Here is a 16,015-nt window from a genome sequence, read left to right on the forward strand (position 1 = left end):
CATCCATTACCTGCCTCACGTTATTTACTTGTGACGAATATTTACTGCCTATGTATCAAAATTTATAGGCTATACGGATGCAGATGTGCATCACTGTAGGCAAACGTTACTGTCAGCTCCCGTTTTTCTTGAATAATAATAAAATAAATGCCCGTGATTCAAGTGAAAATCTTGATTACCACAACTTTTTGGAGGGTTTTACCAAAATATGATGTCGTTTTCTTAGAATGTAGAGAAAAAGACACAAAAAGAAAGGATATAATATGAGAGAAAAGTACAAAAGCAGAAACCACACATTGAAATCCTTGTCAACAAAATGCCTCCACTTCTTTTCTCTTAGACATTTCTAAAATATACCCATTTACCACTGGAGGGGATATTTTTCTGTTCTAGTCAACATCCTCTGTGAAATTGTTTCATATGCAGCAACATGTTATGTTTCTGTCATGGGTATTCCAGGTCCCAAAAGTAATTTGCAGTCCAATCATTAGGCTACTTCTGTCTGTGTCCAGTCCTTCAATGACTGAATAGCATACAGTCTCCACCAGTGTTGTGGACAGAATCTAAACTGTTTGACATGTAACTGTGAATCTTCATCCACAATTGTTGGATTGCCACAGTACATGCACTAGTGTCCGCTCATCAACCCCAAGTTTCCAGCAGGCTTCAGAATCTTTCAGACTGGATCTGTGTAACCTATGGGGGTCAGATTAAATGTGTCTCTGACTGCCTCTGATGCCTACACTGGTGCAGCTGGGACATTTGTGTGACTAATTTTTACAGGATTAAAAGAAGGTTATTTGTCTCCACCTAGTGGCTGAATATGTTTCAGTTTATAGAAAAGTATGGGTAGTGCACAGATACTTAAAGCTTTTGGATAGACTCCACAGCTGTTTACCAAATATCTTGATTTTACCATCAAGATACTTTTGCTGAGGCACTTCTTCGAAATGCTTTAAATTAGTTAAGAAAGATGCCATAAGAAAAAAAAACAACTAGCAGTGCTCCTCCTGTTCCTCCTCGCACAAAGGAGCAGATACCGGACCTGCTGCTGGGTTGATGTACTTCTACGGTCCTGTCCAGCTCTCATCGTGTAACTACCATCTCCTGGTATCTCCTCCACACTCTTGAGACTGTGCAGGGAGACACAGCAAATCTTCTTGCAATAGCACATATGGATGTGTCATCCTGGACGAGCTGGACTATCTGTGCAACCTGAATGTGCTACAGGTACCACCTCTGCTACCAGTAGTGACAAGGACGCTGGCATAATGCAAAACTAGAGAGCAATCATTGAAGCTTGTCTGTGGCCACCACCTGCTAAACCATTCCCTTTTGGGGGATTTAATCAAGTCAATTTTAATTTACTTGATTAAGTGTTCCCTTAATTTATTGTAGCAATGTAGATATGGATAAGATGGGCTAAGATGTCTACTTACAGTAGCTACATGTAACTCAGCAATCTTAGGCCACCAAATGTAACTAAAGTTAATGTCTGTGTGTTGCCTACATACAGTAGGAGCTGTCATTTGTTAATGTCCATCTTACTCTCCTTTGTTTTCAGTCTTGATCGTTTCTTCCTCGTTGGTATTTGGTTAACGGATTGTAAATGGACTGCACTTATAGAGTTCTGGCCACAACAAACAGTAATTGAAGAAATGTGATGAATGTGATTGAAAAATAGAGTGATACATTGTCAATTGATTTGATAAACCTTTTAATGTCTACATTTAGGCTATGGTCCGGTAGCAAACATTTCTGTGATTTGGGCACATTTTGTGGCATCCACCTTAAGATTTTTTGTTTTGGTCCGCAACTACTTCGCACCTCACTTAAGCTGATGATACACATAGCAACTTTTAGAGCAATCGTGCAGGGCAACGTTGCGGTCAATGGTAATGAGTAAAGATTACCACAGTAATCCCCTTCCCCCACCATTCAGGAACCACCCCACCCGCCGCTATCCGTTCAAAACACAGTCAGACTTGCCACCAGCAACATTGCCCAGCAACATTGCTAAAAAGTTGCCCCCATGTATCATCAGCTTTACACTTTGGTTTTTCCATTTTGACAACTTGATCCATCCACAGATTTTTGGCTCTAAACCACAGCCAAGTTGAACATTGCCGCAGGTGAGTGAGGATTTTGTCTTACACTTTAAACGCCCATATAGTTGCCTATAGTGAAATTAAACGCCTCTAATAAATCCTATTAGGAGGGCACATTCTTACAGAAAATCTAAAATAGAAATGCCACACATTGTGAGATTGAAGTTTTTGTTGGGGAGGTTGAAACAAGAAAGAAGATAAGATAGAAGTGGTCAAAACTCCGGAGAAAAGGGGAGCTTTATCTCGACCCCCTGGATTAGCGACTTGCAGGATAAGGAATTCTTCCTCAGTAGTGACACATCACATCAACATGCTGGCCATATCGTTTGCCTTTAATGCCTGGGGAGATGGCAACGAACATGTGATAACAATATATGAAACTATGCCCTCATATTTACTCGACAGTTGCATCGAAAATAGCACCAAAAACGTAATTTGTCCTACTGTTTTTATTTATGAGAAGACAATTCATAGTGTGCAATTATTAGTTATATAGGCTATCTAATTATTCCCGATTCAAAAAAAAAATCATAGTTCTTTTCTTGTGCACTCCAGGGAGTATCAGTCAAACAAGAGAGAATATTTAATTTTTAATAAATTATCTTATATCATGTTTTTATTGCCTACTTCAGGGAATATCAATCAAAAGGGTCTTTAATTATTCGTTTAAGAATGGCATTTATCTGTTTTAGCAAATGAAGTCATATAATATAGGCTAGTAAGGTTTATATAATAGGCTTCTCTGAGGTAGGCTAATATTTCCATTTCTTTTACAAGCAAGTATCCATTTCAAACAGTTACATCTCTCTGCCATCTGAGTCGCAGTTTCTCCTTTCTCCAGTTTATGTCCATAGCCTACGTGGCTCAGAGGTAGGCTGCCTGGAGGACCACACATTCTCTCGGGTCAGAGACATGCCCACTTCTGTGTCCGCATCAAATTCAATTTACTAAACTGATTTTTTAACATAGAAAACACATTAAATAAAACTACAGTAGATACTTTAATGTTTTAAAAAACGTTTGTGAAAATTAAATGTCAAAATGTGATTCCCCTTTAACAAGCCGGGGAAACCGCCCCCTCCCAGACGCTAGGGGCGCTGCGCTGTGTGGAGACTTCCTCAAGTTCCCCCCGGTACACGTCATGCAAACAGCAGCGTAAAGCTTCTGAGCATGCGCCTCCACAGCTCCTTCAAGATCTGCGGTCGGAAGAGCACCACTGAACGGTCTGTACTGTTTCTGCTCTGTTTAACCGTAACCTTACAAACTTCACAAATTTCGTGTTTGATGTTCTGGAGCTAGAGACATAAACATTACTGGCTAAACGTTACTTCTGTAAAGTAAACTGAGCGCTGTGCTTTAGCCTTAGTGTCATTCTCTAACTGAAAGCTAACGTTAACGCTATGTGTCGGTAGGTCCACGTAACGTTAAGCGTCTGTCACAGTCAGTGTTGAGACAAACTAAAGTGTAACGTTTCAACTATTCACTAATGCTCTCTATGTTTTCAACACAAGCTCTGCTGTATTATTTTAGTATCTAAAGCTTAACGTTAGATGAAATATCTATAACGCTAGCTCCGTGTATAGCTAACAGTTAGCTATGAACATAGTAAAAGTAACGTTAATGTCACCTTTTCCTTCAGAAGAGTAACGTTAACGTTGTGTTTTTTCCTCCATAGACATGTTTCCCAAAAAACTGCCTTCTGATTATGAAGTTTATTAAACTGTCTGCTAGTCCAGTCAAAGTCCACAGTAAGCCTTCGTCACTACATAGCCAAATGTACGTGGCCAGCGAACATCACAGACATATGGACGTGTCATTTCAAAGTCACGGGCATCTCTGTACAGGCTTACTGCAGGGTTTTGGACCCTGGCTGCCGTGACTGGGGGGTCCAAACACTTGTGACCTCAGTGTATGTGTCTTTATAACCCATCTCAACAGTTTTTCAGGTTCTAATTGGATCATTGCGGCTTGTTTTTTGCAGATGAGGAACATGCTGCATGTGTTTTTGCTCCTGGCTCTGCTTGGTCTGGGCTCCGGAGAAGAGGGGGCCCGCTTGCTGGCCTCTAAATCCCTGCTGAACCGCTATGCTGTGGAGGGCCGTGACCTCACCCTGCAGTACAACATCTACAATGTGGGCTCCAGGTCAGGACTGTACTGAGTGTGATGCTGCCCCTTGCTGTGAGGGACACAAACCTCTGTGTCAGAAATGTTGGTTTGTGAGCTGTGAAGTCTTTTTATTAAGATTATTGTAACTTGATAGGATGCAGTTTTTAAATCTACATGATTCTGAGTTACAAGTTTGTACAAATTCAGCATTATAACCTGAAAACTACACAAACAGTATGCTAATGATTCATGCAATAGTATTAGTGTATGTGAAGTTTATCTCCAGTGTAGTTTTCAGGGACGTCCCGATCACGTGTTTTTTTGCCCCCGATTCGAGTCATTTAATTATGAGTGTCCGCTGATTCCAAGTCAATCTGATACTTTATTATATATTGTATTTTCTTAGATGATACAGTTGCACAGTGCACACGTCAATTAGGCTACATTAATTTAAATTTCTCTCTCATTTTAAGTATCCTCCAGTGTGTGTTTCTTTGGAGTAGGGCTATACGATAGGACTAAAAATTCATATCCCGTTATAGAACATTGTTTCTAAATTCAATGAAATATCATGAGTTACTATTGTAATTTCTAACGGTAACTAATTTCTCTGCATCATAAAGGTGGGGCAAATTATGCGATTCTGAAGAAATCCAACACCATGAGAAATACCATGATATACAGTGAACAGCGAAACAGCAAGTCATGTAACAACATGGTGTCATTACTGTCAGCAAGATGACAAGCAATCAACTTTTAAAATTCTTGGTTTCTAAATGGTGTTCTGATTGATCAGGGCTTGTAACATACACATATTTTCAGAACTTACCAGGTGCTTACTTTGTGATCTCCTGTTGTGTCTGGTCTCTGTGTGTGTAAATGTATGAAGTAGCATCACAGAGCTCTTGGTCAATATTATGTAGCTAGTACTGGAGGCTGCAGTTTCAGGAAAACTGATTAAAAAAACTGATTAAAAAATGCCTTGATCTATCCTGATCTTTAAGATTGGATCTGGACATCCCTAATAGTTTTTACCAGATGGCCTGTTTTAATTATTTCTTAACTAACTACGGACAATTATACTATGCAGCACAATTTTGTCGGTTAAAAGCAGAATGTAAAAACTTGCCACAGACTTTAACGATAATAACAGGCCAGAGTGGACATGTACACATGCTGGAGAAAGTGAAGCAGGATAGTTAGTCTGGTGAATGTAAGCCTGTGTAAAAGTGCAAACTGTTATGTGGCCGCATCTTTCATAAAAGTAATGAGCACTAAAAACAACAACTCAGCTTGGTTGGGTGCTGTTGGCACAGCTGTCCCATGCTTGGAAGCTGCTGTTGAGATCACAAGATGGTGATGATATGCTCACCACGGTACTCTGTGGCTAAACCAGAATAATCATCCCACACTGAGCCTGTCTGTGCATCCATCAGTCACTAATTCAGCAGCTCGTCATTGGCTAAGCGTACAGATCTTCAGACATTGATTTGGTTATTCAGTGTCACAAAATACAATGGATGAATGTGAGAAACATTTCCTTAGACATTAGAAGAAACAGACCTGCTGTTCCCTCCTCAAAAATTACAACTTGACCGAGTGACGTGTTGAATGTCCGTTTCCAAGATACTTAACCTTTTTGTAAATAGGTTGATTTAGCTTCAGTGTTTGAAGTCACAGGAGTAGGAAAGGTTTGGAAGGATACTTCAGACTGCAGCCATGTGTCAGTCAGAGGAGAATTCAGCATGATCAAGACCAGCCGCGTTCAGCTTTTTAAGGCCCCCATGCATATTAATAATGTTTACTTGTATAGCACTTTTCATACATACAATGCAGAGCAAAGTGATTTTATATCTAGAGCCTTTCAAACTAAAACAAATGAAAAACAAGAAGTGGATGAAAAATTTAATTAAATGCAAACAAAACAAGAAAAAACCATAAAAGAAATGACTCCCTGGTGTTCCCTCTGAGATAAACAGTAATTAAACAGTGTCCTCTTCCTTTGTGTCTCTGCAGTGCTGCTCTGGAGGTGGAGCTGTCAGATGATTCTTTTCCTCCTGAAGACTTTGGAATCGTTTCAGGAATGTTGAATGTCAAATGGGACAGGATCGCACCGTATCCTTCAACCTCTGTCTTCTTAATGCTCCTCTGACCCTGCAGTGGTGCTGTATGGGAGAAAAGGCTTACATTCTTAGACAGACTATCAAACACACATCATGTCATTTTAGGGTGCTCAGGGTTTGACGCTAGTTTTGTCCACTGTCAATCACTGTGTAACAGCTGGGAGCCACTATTGTGCACATGAACTGTCACAAAAGATGAAATGATGACTAGTCAACGTCACTGACAGCTGAAGCTACAACTCAGTAGAACTGATAGTGAGGCAGCTGTTTGCAAATTATAGGGCAAGTATAAAACTAATCAAAGCTTGGCAGGTGAAGTACCCTGGTATCTCTAAGAGGACAAGTTGAATTGTTCAGTGATCGGTGGAGAACAGGGCAGCATATGACAAAAGCAAAGCAGGGCACCTTTCCAAAACTTGTTTAACACATTCAGGTGTATGTTGGGCTGTATTATATTTTTGAATTAGTTTTACTTATGCATCTATGGACTCCATCATTTTCAAGTTGTCAAATTTAACTGTGGAACTCTCAGAGCCAGCAATGTCTCTCACACAGTGGTGTTGCGCCCCCTGAAGGCTGGTTACTTCAACTTCACCTCTGCTACTGTCAGCTATCTGGCCCAGGAGGGAGGACAAGTCGTGGTAAAAGCAGTTGAATATCTTCATGGATTGAAGTAGTGCAGTGAAGTGATGGAAGCTAAAGTGTCTGTCCTTCCTGCAGGTTGGCTACACCAGCGCCCCCGGCCAGGGAGGCATCCTGGCCCAGAGGGAGTTCGACCGGCGCTTCTCCCCACACTATGTAAGTGTTACATTTAAAAAGTGTTTTTCGCTGGCTCACTCAGGCTCCTACCTGAGTGGACTGACCAGCAATGACCAGAGTTAGTAAAATGTCGTATACATAATCTCTGTAGTACTTTCTATTCTGTAGCGGAGGAAACACAGGACCACTGTAAACGAATCCATTGGATTTTATTAGAAAATGGGGCTTTTTATATTGCGCATCCCATGCCAGTTAGTGATGTTTCCAGTCAGGATGCTTTCTATTGCTCCTCTGTAAAAGCTGACAAGAACTTGGCGTGGGAATTTGGCCTTCTTAAGCTTCCTCAAGAAATCCAGTCGTTTCTGAGCTTTGTTCACCAGAATGGAGATGTGAGATGACCATGTCAGGTTCTCTGATGCTGATTCCCAGGAACCTGAAACGGTTCCCCTGCTCCAACTCAACACCACTGATGTAGACAGGAGTGTGTGTCTTTATCTCCTTCTTCCTGGAATCAATCAGCTCCTTGGTTTTGCTGGCATTGAGTAGTAGGTTGTTCTCTGAGCACCACCAGGAGATTATCAATTTCCTCCTGATATGAAGTCTCATCGTTGTTTGAAAACTGGCCAATGATGGTGGTGTCATCCGCACACTTCACAACAGACTTCTGTCTGTAGGGGGATGCAGTCGTAGGCTGTGTTTATAGGGACATCTATTGGCAGTAAAATGAAACTGCAGCTTACATGTAGTCTAATGCAGATCTAATGGCCTATCTACATTTCTCTATTTTACTGTCCATCAAGGCGAACCTTGACGTCAGAGACATAATCAGTTAGGATATACATTTATATTCCTAAACACAGAAAAGGAAAAGACAACCTGACAGCTTGGGTCTATTCCAGAAAGGCAGTTTAACAAACTCTGAACCTAACCCTCCAGAGCACCTGGGCCTGTGTTTATCAAGCTTCTCAGAAGTGTCGGTCTTGGAGCTGACTCACGACGCTTTGCTGTGCTGCAAACAGGATTTTGGATGATGATGTAGGCGAGGACCAATCACTGAAGAGATTTCCTTATTTAAGAAAATTCTCAGATAAATTCACATTGAATGGTGAGATCTAAAGAGTTTATATTAGACACATATTTGACAAAGAATTACCTCTTACCTTAAGTACCTCTTCTTTTTCATATAAATGTTCTGGTTTACGCTGGGAGCAATGATCTTTGAGTGCCATCAGTTGAGCCTCCTACTCCTGGATATTTGCATGAATTGTGTTTGCTTCTGTTGGATTACACGGGGTGTTGTTGGGAAGTCGATGAAACGCGCGACAGTGTGGAGCTGTAAGTGCCATAATTGTTTCCATGACAATTCTGCTGATTGATGGTTGTGATGGCTCTAAATCATCAGCATTGCGGCATTTGTCCTGTGGCTAAGGAACGACGCGCCATCACCACCTTCAGTTCAGCTGAAAACGCATTGCTGCTAAAGTCGGTGGTGAGATGACGTCCCTCACCAGCTGGCCGACAAAGTTGATGCCTCCTCTGTCCAAACGATACTGTTTAATTAATTACTGTTTAATTAGTGTCATTAAAGAATTCAGAAACATTCTTCCTCTGCTGAAGTGTTCGCACATGTCTCCTTCTCCACAGTGACCTCACACGCCCCTAGTGGCAACCCCTAACCACTTAAGACCTCTCGAGCTGCATTAAATAACTGGGAGAGTAAGAGTGATTCTCCACTTTAAGACATTTGATAACTTGCTTAAGTTTGAAAGTAGGAGAAGGTAAATCACAAAACTTTGAGAAGCTTGATAAATACCGGCCCAGAACAGTCAATTAACTGAGTGTGTTCATTCTAAATTAAGCACTGCCACTGATTCACCATGGCAACAGGTAAATAAAAGGCAGGGCCTTCCTTTTGATACAGTGGACGTAGAGATGCTTGTATAAGCTGACCAGAGTCAGAGTCGTCACTGGATCATACAGTGGTGGAACCGGAGTGTGTGTAGGGCTGCAGCCTACAATACATTTAAATTTATTTGTTTAGCTTTATTCTGATGAGGAAGAAATTGTAAGCTCACAATGTAATCCAGTACCAATGTGTCTGATGGTTTGCACTTGAAAAGGCATCGAATCAAATTATTTGCATTGTTGAAGCTTTGTTTAATCGATATACCTCTATACAATGCACTGTTTCGCATTGATGATTATTACTGCACAACGCGCTTCTGCTGTGTGTGATCAGAGACTGTTCAGAGAGGGAAAATGGCGAGGGGTGCAGAGAAGAGACAGGCCAGAGAAAGCAACACAGTGTCCACAAAAACTCTTGTAAAACTGAACTAGCCTATCACAATAGCACTATGCTTCAGTATCTGAGCATCAAGCAGAACATTTGGGGCAGCTGTGGCTCAGGGTGGCGGGTTGGCCGTTAATCGGCTGTTAAGCGGCTGTTCCGCCAGTGTATGAATGTGTGTGAATGTTAGTTTCCGTTTGAGCACTTAGGCTCAGTGTATGAATGTGTATGACTGGTGAATGCAGATGTACTGTAAAAGCGCTTTGAACTTTGTTTTTTTTTTTTTTAAAGAAAAAGGTTTTTGTTTCCACTTTTCAGAAAAAAAAATTACTTACATTTTTTACACTTAAATGCTGAAAGTGGTTTAGGTTTTGACAGATAATCTATGCAATTTAAACGTTACATTTTTTTGATTTTTCTAAAAAGGAAACCAATAAGTTTCTTTTAAAAAGAATAGTCTTATATTCTCTTTTGCATATTTAATGTTGCTCTTTAATAAAGCAAAAATTTCTTATCCAGTTAATTGATGGAATAATCGATAGCTGCAGGCCTAATTTGGATCTTTGCTAAGCAGCATTCAGTGGCTTTATTGAAATTACTTAAGCATTTAAACAAAGTCAGTGAAATGCTGGTAATACATGGTCAGACTATTCCCAGCCTATTTTTAAAAGAAACTCTCACTTTCAAACTACATTCTGCATCTGCACCATGGTCCGACTCACTCAGAAATATTAACATATTCTCCCATATTATAGTAATTATGTTCCAACAATGCAGCCAGTCACATCATGAGTGATAGTTAATTCTTCACTGATTCTGTCTCACACACATGAACACTGATTTTTACAATTTCAACTGACATTACATATAATGTGCAATAAACATTTTAAGTGGAATTGCTCCAACAAACTGACTTGTGTACAGTCATCGTGTGTGATGTGATCATAATATGCTATAAATTCTTTAGAAATAGCTATGCAGCGTTCTAAGCAGACCGGATAGAATGCAGATGATAGAAAGCTTGTTAAAACTATAAGAGACTTGAGTCTTGTCCCTCAAATCCTTGAGGCTTGAGTTACATTAAAAAGAGTAACTTCAGAACAGGATTAGAATGTAATATTTAAAATATAACTAAATGTTGTTTCTAGAGCAGCGGCTTTATAAATATACCACAGCCTTCAAAAAGGATCATGCAGTTGAACTGGAAAGTCCAAATAAAAACTCAATATCATAACCTTCATTAATGTTACCTGCTTTAGTTTTAGCAAATGATTTTATATTTATAAAGCATTTTTTTTTTTTTATATCTAATATCTCTTCTGCAGTATGGGCAAACTCTCAAATTTAACCCAGAGATTTAAACCACCTCACTCACTTTCCCATTTCTCTGTTTCCTAGCTGGACTGGGCAGCATTTGGTGTGATGACTCTGCCCTCCATCGGCATCCCTCTGCTCCTCTGGTATTCCAGCAAAAGGAAGTACGATTCACCGAAGGCCAAGAAGAACTGAGGTGGCCTGCTGGGTTTAAGGCTGTGGGGTGGGGATGGAAATCAAAGGGTTTTGTGGGCACAGGATCTTATTTAGTTGCTTAACCCATATTGGGGGTGAAAGTTGAAAGAAAAGTAAAGTGACCAAGGAACGGGGATTTGTTATTTGATCAAACAAGGAGTGTTAACAGAACTTTGGCTCAGAAAGTAGAACAACAGCAAAAGTAATGTGAACAGCTTCAGTGTGGTTACCAAACCATGAGCGTCCACATGAAAGCTCTTCATTCTGATCTACAGCTGATGGCTTGAGCTTCACCAGCCGCTGTTAATTCCTTCATATTTGCAAATGGGTTCATGTGACAGAACAATTACAACGGCAGTTACTACTGTTACAGGTTTTTGTAATTGTGGATGTAACTAAATTCAGATTGGAAGTTTATAGCCAGTTGTTAAATAAATAAAAACAAGCTTTTTTTTTTTTTTCTAAAACGGTCTGGTTGATTTCTGAGGTTTAACATCACACACATTTTATATCCATGGAACCACAAAAACATACGTTTTGTGATTGTGCTTTGATTTGGAACAACAGATGTTTAAACATGGAATCCGGTCAGTTCTTGGAAACGGACCCCTATTTCCAGGAAAAACGCCTAAAATAACAAACCCGATATAAATCGGTAATAACTCCTCAGCTATTAGGCTGATGCATAATTGTGGTCTACTTTGATAGGTCAGAAGCTAAGGAATATGAATCGACTGAAATTAACCTATTTATTTTTCTACTAAAGAGTAAATGGAGATGCAACAAAAAAACATTTTCATCAAAACAATAATTCTTCAGATTATAATACAACTGAATATCTTCTAATACACCTGGGATACAACTGTAACTGTAAAAGAAGATTAATATACAACAGTTATTACACAACTTTTCAAAAATATACCTGGCCATATTCACTGTTTATATGTTCACTTTTATTGGGAGTTTTCTTCAAAGCACTTTTTCTGTCCATACAACCACGTTCCAAATAACACAAAGCTTCTAAAACATTGAAATAGTGACTAAAAACAGTAAATATTCATCAACATTCCTGTGACCAAAAGCACTCCCATGGTTTAAAGGCCCACAACTCAAGAACAGAATCCTACAGGGCTGTAAGTGGGCTCTTTCTCTTTGTACGGAGCAGACGAATTGTTTGATAAATTGGATGTCTGTGTAGCTACTAGAGGCCGGTCATTAGACGACGATAAAGACCGTCTGTTCCGAAGCAATACTTCCTCTCTCCTTCATTTGGTCTGGTCCAGGCCACTGGTCCCTGCCACTAGGGGAGCTAAAGTTAGTAGTCCGGACCACACAGACCACTGGTTACAAAAGATAGTGGTTGAGATCACACTGCTGTTTAGCAACTGCTTTCTCCAGGACCTTAGAGAGAAATGGAAGGTTAGATATAGGTCTGTAGTTGGCTAAAACATCCGGATCAAGTTTGGGCTTTTTCAGAAGAGGTTTAATTACAGCTACTTTAAAGTACTGTGGTACATAGCCTGTTGATAAAGATAGATTGATATTATCTAGTATAGAAGTGCTGACTAAGGGTAAAACATCTTTAAGCAACCTAGTCGGGATGGGGTCTAAGAGGCAGGTTGATGGTTTAGATAAAGAATCTAATCTTCTTTTCAACTTCGTTTGTTGACTCCATCTTATCAGCGCTACTGTGGGACCCGCAGTATATTTTTTAACCGCCCGCAGCACAGTTAAATCCGCCCGCTCCCGCACGATTTATGTTGGGTCCTGCGAGACCTGCAGGATCACAATCCCAATGCAGCTCTCTAGTATGTAGCTGCAGTAGCGGAGGCTGCAGTTTCAGGACCCCAAATCCTAGGACTGGAACAACATTTGTAGGACCCTTCTTTTCTTTGATACTGCCAGCTAGCTTGCTGGCTAGCTAGCTATGTTATTCTTGACAGCCCCCCGAAACCAAATACCCTTAGCATAACCATCACAGCGTGTGTGCATAAACCATAGACTGTGTTTTTAAAGCCCGAATTGGGCGGAGTTGGCCGGCGCCATCTTGGCAGCGCGTAACTCCCGGTTAACCAGAAATGGGTTAAGAGGTGGGTCGTGGGTGGAGCTGAGGTGAAGTATTGCTGACACCACTCCCGCCTAGCTCGACTTGACGGAGTTTGCTCAGACAATGAAGCTAATGCTATATGCTACTCTGCGTTAGCAGAGGTAGCTTCTACACCCCTGGTGCTGTATGGTGGAGGTTGGAACCTGTGGCCGTGTTTATGGTCATTACCAGCTTACAATCAAGGTAAGACACCAGAAAATCCTATCTTAAAATAACTCACATATCTATTATTGACATTATACTTCACAAGGTTTTAAATGCTTTTTAATATATAAATGTAATGTTATTTTGCAACACTAACGTTAGATTTTACTTAGACCAATGTTAACAGTTAAATATGAATCAGTTTTTTTAATTACGTTAACGTTAACTTACATCTCAAACAAACAATGTGAAGCACAGAATAATGTGGGCACCTCCAAACCCTCCTGTGGGTAACTGCTGAAACAAAGAATGATCAGCACAGAGTAATTATGAATCCCACTAGTTGGTATTTATTGTGATGTTGCAAACTCAGGTCTCAGAGCTGATCGAATGCACTTTTGCATTCTATACAATGTAAGCCACACAAGACCTTCTCTAAGATCGCAATAAATTACACCACCTGCAGGGCTTCAAAACCATTCAGTGTGCAGATAATTCTTTGTTTTTCACACCAGAGAAACTTCTCAGTCAATGTCACATTTGTCTCTTAAAGAAATGTCAAAATAAAACAGTATATATCAACCTTTCATTTTTTACTTTCAACTAACATATATGCAAAATTTTAACCTATAAATACCATCTGAATATTTTCTTATCTATAATATATTGTTGAGTTTAGATCACACTATTTACAATTAACATAGGAAACTGATGATGAATGATGAATGTGATTTTATTATATGTATCAGCTAAATTGGGCCACTTTTTGGTAAATTGTTTGGGACAATAATACAATGCCATATATGCCTTTTCCATGTGTTTTTATGAATAAAAATGACTTTGATAATTGTGTGTTGAAATTATGTAATAAAATATAATTATTTAGGCCCTACAGTTCTAAAAACATCCGCTGTGCCAACATTTTTTGCATGAGCAGTTTCAGGTAAAATGGGCCAGCTGTCTCAGGTACAATGGGCCAGTCAAACAAAAGGGAAATAGTAATTTATCATCAATTTTAATTTTAAAACACAAACATATTCATATGTGCGATTAAAAAAAAACATTTTGGGTGCAAACCCACATATTCTGTGGAGGAGAAAGGTCCCTTATCCTGGGAGTGGGTTTCTTCCTGTGGTGTGAACTGCTTGAAGAGGTCATTATCTTCTTCCGGTACATCCTCCAACACAACCTCTTGAAACACCACCTTCTCATCTTCTGGGAAAAAGTACAGTGGTTCCACAGGTAGCAGGGGTGTCAGGGAAGCAGAGGACTGAGGTCTGGCTGGCGGATCGGCAGGCGACTGAGGTCTGGATGGTGGGTGGGAGGGCTGATGTCCAGAGAGCAGGGCTGATGGCTGGCGGGCAGAGTGGGTCAAGGTCAGCAGGGGCGACCATGGTCCAGTGGGCGGGGATGGGAGAGACTGTGGTCTTGTGGGCGGGGATGGTAGAGCGGATGGTAGCACTATTTCGGTGGTCTTGCTGGGGGCAAAAGCCTTTGCCCAAGCCCTGCTGAACACCGCAAAGAACTCCATCCTTGACAGTTTCTGCCCAGCCATCATCCTCGTCCACTTCCTCCCTTCCTGGTCCCAGTGGTTTTTTAGACTCTTGAAGAGGGCCGGTTGCCGCGCATGGGTTGTGTGGGCAGGGTAGCACATGATGTGCACATTCTTGCTCTTCAGTAGCTTAATAAACTCCAGGTTATAGATGTGGCTACTGTGGCCGTCAAGGAGGAGAAGGTGGGGCCTGGGGTCATCCCTGGGGAGGGACTGAATGAACATTTGACCCCACTCCAGAAAGAGGTCAGAGATAATCCAGCCATTGTTTGAACACCTTGCGCTGGTGTTCTCCGGGCATCCCTGTAGCCACTCAGAACGAACATGCTTCCCCTTCAAAAAATAATCATCGTTCGACTGTATGTGCCTTCTGCATTGAACGCTGCCAGACAAGTCGTTGTCTCCCCCTTCTCTCCGGCACACACCTCCACACATGGGTGGCCAACCTGTCCAACGACCTTTGTCGAACTGAACTGGTCCTGAAGCCCAGACTTGTCACAGTTCCATATATGTGACGGTGTGCCCTCAATACCCAGCTCGACCAAAAGGCTCTCATGCTGGTTAAACTACTGGCTAACCACCTCTTTGTTGAGTCCAGCAGCCCATACTGCAGACAGGACCTCTGACTTGTGCATCCCAAGTTCTGGGTTGCACTTTAGAAAGTTCTGAAACCAGTAATATCCGGCCCTCCCTGCTGCCTTAGAGAAACCAGATATGTTGTTCTTGGCTGCAAAATGAAAGGCCACTTGCTGGACATCACGTTTTGTGAAGGGAAACCCCCCCTGTGCCAAGGTCTTGAGGGTGGCAGCAAGCTCCCTTTCCGCCTCCTCTGGAAGGTCGCATGTTCATTGGTAGTCACCTTTCCACTGAGGCGTCTTTGCAGTGTGGATCGCGGCACACCCCATGCTCGTGATAAGAGGTGCACACTCACTGTAATTCCTTTCTTCACTCCCTCCCTGTATTCATCTAAGCCCCCCTTCATCCTCTCAACTTTCCACAGATTGTAGTTGTTTGGCCTTCCTTTCCCTCCTTGTTTTATCTTTGTATCCTTTCCTCTCTGGTCCTTGCTCCTCCTCTCTTTTCTCTCTTTCTGTCTCCTCATTTCCTCTGCATTCCTTTCTTACACAAATACTCTTATCTCGTTGAAATCTTGACGGGTTTACAAACGGTTTGGTTTCTTACAAACATTATTAACGTGGCTATAATTCTAGATGCTTGAACATGTTGAAATTGCAGATTTTCGAAAACGACTTAATCGTGCAGCATAGTTGTGTATCACGGCTATTTGCGCAAGTTATCAAGGCTGAGACCACAATTGAG

General features: G+C 41.1%; 1 protein-coding gene across 2 annotated transcripts; it reads left to right on the plus strand.

The window, feature by feature from the left end:
- The first annotated feature begins 3,178 nt into the window (after positions 1-3,178).
- ssr2 (signal sequence receptor, beta) lies at positions 3,179-11,359 on the plus strand. Of its 2 annotated transcripts, none has more exons than XM_046033435.1 (6): positions 3,179-3,331; positions 4,090-4,250; positions 6,231-6,329; positions 6,870-6,978; positions 7,058-7,135; positions 10,782-11,359. In XM_046033435.1, the coding sequence occupies exons 2-6, from the start codon at positions 4,090-4,092 to the stop codon at positions 10,890-10,892; spliced, it is 558 nt and encodes a 185-aa protein (XP_045889391.1). In that variant the 5' UTR covers positions 3,179-3,331; the 3' UTR covers positions 10,893-11,359. The 2 variants fall into 2 exon arrangements, with proteins under 2 accessions (XP_045889391.1, XP_045889392.1); XM_046033436.1 differs by lacking the exon at positions 3,179-3,331 and adding an exon at positions 3,392-3,516.
- Positions 11,360-16,015: the final 4,656 nt, after the last annotated feature.

The sequence above is a fragment of the Micropterus dolomieu genome, linkage group LG20 (genome assembly GCF_021292245.1).
Source record: "Micropterus dolomieu isolate WLL.071019.BEF.003 ecotype Adirondacks linkage group LG20, ASM2129224v1, whole genome shotgun sequence".
NCBI lineage: Eukaryota > Metazoa > Chordata > Actinopteri > Centrarchiformes > Centrarchidae > Micropterus > Micropterus dolomieu.